The sequence below is a fragment of the Protobothrops mucrosquamatus genome, unplaced genomic scaffold, assembly GCF_001527695.2.
Source record: "Protobothrops mucrosquamatus isolate PMUCROS unplaced genomic scaffold, P.Mucros_1.0 scaffold5736, whole genome shotgun sequence".
Taxonomy (NCBI): domain Eukaryota; kingdom Metazoa; phylum Chordata; class Lepidosauria; order Squamata; family Viperidae; genus Protobothrops; species Protobothrops mucrosquamatus.
In genome coordinates this window covers 25,732-33,790 of record NW_015391584.1, presented here as the reverse complement: position 1 = coordinate 33,790, position 8,059 = coordinate 25,732, and the positions used below count along the sequence as shown (strand labels likewise).

Genomic DNA, 8,059 nt, shown 5'->3' with positions numbered 1-8,059 from the left:
GACTGACCTAGGGTGAATTTTTAAATAGGGACAATTTTTAATGATTTTAAACAAGACACAGCTACAAATATTTGGTTTTTAATTGGCTTTTATAGGGAAATGTTTTGTATTGTTTTTTAATATGCTGTGAGCCGCCCTGAGTCCCATGGGGGAGAAGGGCGGCATATAAGTCTTATTATAAATAAATAAATAAATAAATAAACTCCCCATTTTAAAATCTGCCACTCTACTTCTGGGTCTCTTTTGGGATCTTCCTATGTTCATTATGCACTCGGTTGTAGTCAAGCTCTTTTTAAAGGGCCAGCTCATAATGCCTTCCATGGTGGGGTCCTTAAAGAGACAGATAGGCCTAAGGTGCAGCCACACATATCCTTCTTTCCACGTCCAATCTCATAGCTGAGATAAACACAGGCTGCTCGTAAGTCATGCCGTGTTCAGCATCTGCAAGAAGTTCCATTTTGGGGAACGTGTTGAACACGAAACATTTTTGTACCCCTAAAAGCCTCACAACATTCAGTGAAAAAGGGAGAATCTGAAGCCAAACTCGGCTGTAGTAAAGTTCTTTACCTCTCTGATCAGTTGGTGCAGATTATGCTCCAGAACGTAAAGATGATCCTCTGGACCTTGTTTCTCAGAAGTAGATTTTTGGGATTTCTTGTCTTCTGAGGAGTGACACAAGGAAATGCAGAGCTGCAATCCTACAAAATGAAATGCAAAAATGTGTACGTGTGTCTGTGAACTGCATCTTGGAGTGTTATTACATTCTGGTTGTCTATAAGAAATAACCGATTTTTTAAATATTAGAGTATACGTAGGTAGGTAGGTAGGTAGGTAGGTAGGTAGGAAGGAAGGAAGGAAGGAAGGAAGGAAGGAAGGAAGGAAGGAAGGAAGGAAGGAAGGAAGGATCAATGGTTTGATTAAGTTCAGTCCATGTCATGTATCTGAGTCATCCCTGTCTACATGGATAGAAACAGTAATGTTGAGGAGCCAGAATAATGGACATAAATTTGAACCAAATAAAATGCTTCAAATGCATTTCAAATGGAATCCTGTCTATTCATTCAAGCAAACAAGTGGATCAAATTCAGCTTTTTAATACTGTCTTAAATCTTACCTGGGAAGGGCTGGGAAATGATTTGGTTCTTCACAACAATGTGAGGGATTTGTGATTTGATTTGCACGGCTTCCCGAGAAAGCTGAGCAAATATTTCTTTACATAACAGAACGTTCTGTGCGGTCTCCAGTTTTGTTTGCCAATGCAGAGCCCCTGAATAAGAGAATCGTTATTTACAAATCAGTAAAAAAATAGAAAATGAACTGCTCTGTTTATGCAAACGTGTATGCTTCTCTGAAATATAACAATTTACATTCTGAAACAATACCTGGCTTAGATTTCAAAATAGGTTTTTTAAACAGATTGACTATCCCAAGGTCCCCTATATCTGGTGCTTGTTTCTGAATAGATACCTAAATGTTAAAAAAAAACAACAATGTTAGATTCTGTTTTTTCCCCCTAGGCATTTTAATCAAATCAATGCATAAACAAATAATCTTGACAAACCTTAATATAGGCAGAACCTTCCAAATCACTTGGAATTTGAACAGCTAGAGGGCAGTAATCATCAGGAATCTTTTTATCCAGATCAATGTCTGTGTTTTTTATGACCTCAAATGTGCCGTGATGAGGAAAGAGAGACCCTTTATAAACGAGAGAAGTTGCAACAGTGCTTTATATTTTACATTACAGAGATCTGAAATATCCCGTACATGTTTGCCCCTTTCCCTGTGTGCATAGACTGTAGACATAATAGGCGTGTTTTGTATACATATGTTGTATTTGGTATGTTTTAGGTATGTGTCATGTATGTGTTTCACTTTGAGAGCGGGCAACTAAATTTCATTTTTTGATGTGTGCCATTGTGCCCAGTAAAAAAATGACAATAAAGGTTATCTTATCTTATCTTATCAAATACCACTTCAAAAGAAAATTGTCTTGGATTAAAGCAACTCCATCTAATCTCTAAAGGGACAAGGAGTTATTAATCGAGCAAAACATACTGGTTCCTACTTTCTTCATCATTTATATTATGATAAAGCTGAATTTAAAAATATTTTTTTCATGGCACGCATCCACATTATCTCCATCAACAGTTACCCAATATCTATGATACGTACAGGCAGTTTTCCACTTAAAAACAGTTCATTTAGTGATCATTCAAAGTTACAGTGGCCCTGAAAAATGTGACCCATTTTTCACACTAATGACCACTGCAGGATCTCCATAGTCATGTGATCAAATTTCAGACGGTTGGCAACTGACTCATATTTGACGGCTGCTGTTTCCCCAAGTCATGTGATCACCTTTTGTAACCGTGTGACAAGCCAAGTCATGGGGGAAGCCAGATACACTTAACAATCATGTTACTTATTTAACAATTGCAGCGATTCACTTAATAACTGTGGCAAAAAAGGTCATAAAATGGGGCAAAACCCACTTAGCATCTGTTGTCCTAGAAATTTTGGGCTTAATTCTGGTCAAAGTAAGTCAAGGACTAGCTGTATATATATAAATAATAACAGAGTTGGAAGGGACCTTGGAGGTCTTCTAGTCCAGCCCCCTGCTCAGGCAGGAAACCCTATATGTCACTTCAGACAAATGGTTGTCAAATAATGTCCAACTGTTTGTCCAAATGGTTGTCTAGTACTGTAACAGTACAGAAATTATGCCCTCCTGGCTTCACCTGCACTCTTGTAGCTCAAATCTCCAAGGATTTTATCTCCCACTTTCCTCAGCTTCCAATGCTGCCTCAACCTGAGCAATTCTGAGTTGAAATCTCTTTGCCGCTTATTTTCTTGGTTTTCAGCAACTGATTTAGTCAACCTTTCTGCTCCTTTCAGAAGAATCTGGGCTGCTCCAGCTAAGTACTTTTTCTTGGAGAGCAGCTGCAAAACCTGAGGATTCTGGAAATGAAGAAAAAACCAAAATCAATTTAAATGCAATCTTCTCTGTCAGATAATAGACGGAAAGGATATTTCTACATTTGCTTCTGTCGTTAATGCGAATGGCTGAAGTAATCTGACCTCATTTATTTAATACAGCAATATGAAATCAGATGCCTCCAGATGTTTATGACCATCACATGCAACCACCATGGATAATGGTTCTGGCATTTATTGTCCCCAGACACAAAAGCACAAAAATTATCCAACCCTGAATTAGGACATATTTAGAGTGAAGATCATTGTTTATTGATATCATAATAATTATAGTACAGTCATACTATTTAAATGTATATGCTACCTGAATCCCGATGGCTTTGGGTGACTACAGATAAAAAGTATTAAAACCAGGACCCACCCCTTCAATAAACAATAATGAATATGGGAAATGTGACAAAAAAAGTGGACAGAAACCAACCAAATAAATCTACATAGGCTTCATCCACCCTTGCCAAAGCCCTGGGCAAACTCTTTACAAGCCAAGATAAGAAACTTGGAACAAATATTTGAACAGAATAAAGAGAAATTATGCCCAATACCTGCTTTTGGGAAAGTGATTCTTGTACAACTGGGTCTAGAGTCATAAACTTTTTATCTTTGACTATGCTGAGGACGTCATAAAGCACACACATCTCTGTCAAAGCACTCCTTATGTTATTCCGTACTGAATCCCAAGGCCAGAGAGAAGGCTGAAATTTTATCAGGCCTGAAAAACATAAGCACAGGAGGAAAACAAGAGTAAACTACTATTGGAACTTTCTTAAATCAATCCTATCACAGGTGGTCCTCGATTTACAATAGTTCATTTAGTGACCATTTGAAGTTACAACAACACTGTAAGAAGTGACTTGTGACTATTTTTCACACCACCATTGCAGCATTCCCATGATCACGCGATCAAAATTTGGACGCTCGGCAACGACATGTATTTATCACGGTTGCCGTGTCCAGGAGTCATGTGATCACTTTTTGTGACCTTCTGACACACAAAATCAATGGGGAAGCCAGATTCACTTAACAAACCGTGTTACTAATTTAATAACTTCAGTGATTCACTATAGCAGACATGTCAAACTCGTGACGTCGTGCGACGTATTGGAGCTTTTTCCCCATTGCTGGCAACAGGGTGGGCGTGGTTTCTTTGTGGTGCGTCCGGCCCGTGGGCTGGCAGTTTGACACCCCTGCACTATAGCAAGGAAGGTTGAAAAATGGGACAAAAGCCACTTAACATCTGTCTCACTTAGCAAAAGAAATGTTGGGCTCACTTGTGGTTCTAAATTGAGGATTACCTGTATAACTTTGTAGTATGAAAAGCTCTGGAATTGCTATCCCTTCTTTGCTTCTCAAAGACAAAGGCGATTAAAAAACAATCATATAGCAAACCCACAGAGAATTCCTTAAAAAGATTGTCCTTTCCATTTACAGTGGCAATGGGGGCGCTGTTGGAAGACCTGAAGGACCAGGTTAGGGACAGATCATCACGGAGAAAATGTATGTGGCCACCAAGAGTCGACACTGACTTGACTACACACACAGTCAAGGATATTCATGCAGATCACACATACGAACAATGGGACTCAATAAACCTGGATTATACAAAAGTGGAATGGACAGAGATACAGAACGGATGTCCCAGAATGTGTTAATGCCGTGTTTTTCTGCACCGTGGAAAAGGTTGCACTAAATGATCTTTGTAACTCCTTTGAACTCCATTTTGTACTCCCTTGGACAGTATGAGTGTTGACCCGGACTTAGGGGACAGTGAATACGTGCAGATGGCCCCGCTCTCTCTGGCCACTTGCAGACCCATGATTGCAAGGTCATGAAAGGACAGCAAAGGAAACACCCAATATCCTAACCCACCCGGGAACATGGGATGCCTTGGGGGAACACCCAAACCACCCAAAAGGAAACATATTAGCTACTTCTGCTTTCTTCCTTCTTATCTACAGTGTGCCAGCCTTAAAGGGTGAAATCTCTATCTTATGTGTGTCAACTTTGCTGGATGAATTGCTTATGTAATCAAAGTGGGTATAAAAATAAGGCTTTTTTGATATTTGGAGCTTTTCTCTTTCTNTGAATAAACACGTAACTCTTGAAGGCAACTTCTGGTTTCCTGTATTTTTTATCAAGCAAAACCTCAGAACTTGCATATCATCAGGCAATGGTTGCAAATATTTTAATTCAATGGTCTTATTTGTGAATAAATTTAGGATTGCACTGTATTAACAACCATGTTATCCAGCAACATGCACACACACACACACACACACACATCTCCTAATCACCCAGGCAGAATCCCAGCTCCTCCAAAAAGACTCCCTTGGGGCAGCTCTAAAAGTCAACCTAGGCCGTCCATCCTCAGATCAGGATTAAAGCAACTGTACTTAAACCTACCTAAAACGGTTCTCTTTAGGTAGTGGGTAAAATGTGGTGTTTTGGGGGGGCTCCTACCCTCACCCTCACCTCCAAAGTTGGTGGTGGTGCTTTAGGCCGCATAGCCTTCCTTTTGTATTTTGCTCTGTATTCACTTTGTAAAACCGCCCAGAGTCATCTGGGAGCTGAGTGACTAAAAAAAAATAAAAATCTGAAAACTAAACGAAATTGAGGCAGGCATGATAGCAGTGTTCCAGTATTTGAGGGGCTGCCACAAGGAAGAGGGGGTCACGTTATTCTCCAAAGCACCTGAGGGCAGGACAAGAAGCAACGGATGGAAACTAATCAAGGAGAAGCAATCTGGAACTAAGGAGGAATTTCCTATCATCGAGAACCATTAACTAGTGGAAGAGCTGGCCTTCAGAAGTGGTAGGTGCTTCATCACTGGAGGCTTTTAAGAAGAAACTGGATAGCCACTTGTCTGAAATGGTATAGGGTCTCCTGCTTGAACGGGGTTGGACTAGAAGACCTCCGAGGTCCCTTCCAACTGTTATTCTGATTGGAGGTCAGCAGCTGTGCTTGTGTAAGTTAATGTGCATAAGCATGAAGGATGATACTTGATCCTACGGATCCTGACAGGGGAGGGGGGGAAATAAAGGGTCACCGAGTAAACAGGGTGGATCATCACACCTGTGGCTTATCAGGAAGAAAGGGCTGAAGCAGTGGGAAAGGTCCTATCACAATTCAATATGCTAGGGCAGGCATCTGAAGCATCTTCAAAGATAAGGTCCAATTGTTTTTATTTACTTAATGTATTGATTTATAGAGCTGCTCACAATCTCACAATTGTGACTTTGGTTGGCAAGTATGGGAGTGAAAACCAACAAAAGAAAAACAATGAATAGAAATGACAAACATTGACATTGGGGGATAATTAAGGAGAAACTTCCTGACAGTGAGGACAATTAACCAGTGGAACCGCTTGCCTCCAGAAATCGTGGGCGCTCCATCACTGGAGATTTTAAAGAAGAGACTAGACAAGTCACTTGTCTGGAATGATGTAGGTTCTCCTTCTTGAACAGGGGGCTGGACTAGAAGACCTCCAAGGTCCCTTCCAGCTCTAGTCTATTCATTGGAACATCTGCTTTCAAGCCAGGATGGCCTCGTTGAGAGTCTCCATGCAATGTTCTTGGGGAGTTATGGTGGGTTTCCCCTCCCCCCAAATCTCTCAGCCTTGGGATCTCCTGGTGGTCTCCCATCCAAGTATTGACCGGATTTCAACCCTGCTGAGCTTCCTTGCTGAGGGGGCCTCTTTCCATCCCCTTCGGGAAGGCTTTCTTGCTTCTCTCCCCGCTCCCCTCACCTTCTTCCTCCTCCTCCTCCTCCCCGCCGGGCCATTCGCGACTCTCGCCGGCCGGTGCGGGCTCGTCCTCTTCGGAACCGGAGCTGCCTTGGCTGAAATCGATGCGCTGCGCCAGGCGGGCCAGGTTCTGCGACATGGACAGCGGCTGCAGGTACGTCTCACTCCCGTCGAGGCCCACCTCCTGCACATGCTTCTCGCAGGCCGACTCGATGCTGATCCGCACCGCTTGAAGCCCCGACATCTTTCCCCCCCCCCTCGGCGGCTCGCAGCACCCCTTACACCCACCCCGGCTGGAGCATGCGCAAAAGAAACTACAGGGGCCGCAGTGGGACAAGCAGAAAACCGCGATTCCGAGGGAGCGCACCGGCGGCCCCTAGCGGTCAGCAGGAGAAGGCGGAGATGCTCGGAGTTCCGCGGGCAGGAGGCGGGGTGCGTGCGCGGAATAACACACAAGTAGTCCTCGGTTTACCATGGGGGCGCCACAACGGTCATTAGCGTGAAAACGGTCATAAGTCCCATTTTTTCAGTGCCATCGAAACTAAATGTTCATGCAGTGACCATTTGAAGTTACAATGGCACTGAAAAATGGGACTTATAACCATTTTTCACACCCACCACCATTGTGGCATCCCCATGGTCACGTGATCAAAACTCAGATGCTTGACATTTTTTTTTTTTTTTTTCAAATTTTTTTTTTATTATTTTCAACATAAAAAAAAAAAAGCAAACACAAGTACATCACAATTTGAAAACCCCCTCCCCACCCCCCACCCGGACTTCCCAAACCTAATCCCAGGATACTATTCATCTAAAAGTAACCTTATATTAATATCCCTAACTCCACAAAATATAATTCTACATAAATAGGTGAAATATAAGTATATATATAAAAAGAAGAAGAAAAAATTTTTTTATCTAAAAACCTAACCTATATTCCACCATTCTATGCTTATTTTGAATATAAACAATCCATCTTCTCCATATTGATAAAAATTGTTCATTTGAGTGATCCTTCAAATAAACCGAGATCTTTGCCATTTCAGCAAGATGTGAAACCTTCACTCTCCAGTCCTCTATTGTAGGTAAAACTTGACTCTTCCAATTTTGAGCTATCAACAAACGGGCAGCAGTTAAACAATACAACATCAAGTTCGTTTCTTTTACATCCAGATTATGTGTGATACCTAGGAGAAACAACTGAGGCAAAAAAATAATTCTTCTTTTAAAAACTTGTTGTAAGTTCCACCATAATTTTATCCAAAAAGCTTTAATAACCTTACAAGTCCACCACATGTGAAAAAAAGTTGCATCTTGTTGTCC

The 8,059-nt window shown here is 41.5% G+C and overlaps 1 protein-coding gene across 1 annotated transcript in view; it reads right to left on the bottom strand.

The window, feature by feature from the left end:
* The window catches only part of LOC107299935 (mediator of RNA polymerase II transcription subunit 17-like), a gene marked incomplete at its 3' end in the record, with an annotated part of 9,181 nt that extends 2,201 nt beyond the window's left edge, over positions 1 to 6,980 (bottom strand). Inside the window, exons 1-7 of the mRNA XM_015829278.1 lie at positions 6,740 to 6,980; positions 3,540 to 3,706; positions 2,742 to 2,961; positions 1,562 to 1,698; positions 1,383 to 1,467; positions 1,115 to 1,267; positions 568 to 698 (exon numbers count right to left, since the gene is read on the bottom strand). Of these exons, the coding sequence (XP_015684764.1) occupies positions 568 to 698; positions 1,115 to 1,267; positions 1,383 to 1,467; positions 1,562 to 1,698; positions 2,742 to 2,961; positions 3,540 to 3,706; positions 6,740 to 6,980 (1,134 nt within the window). The remainder of the gene's footprint in view (positions 1 to 567; positions 699 to 1,114; positions 1,268 to 1,382; positions 1,468 to 1,561; positions 1,699 to 2,741; positions 2,962 to 3,539; positions 3,707 to 6,739) is intronic.
* Between the last annotated feature and the right edge of the window lie 1,079 nt (positions 6,981 to 8,059).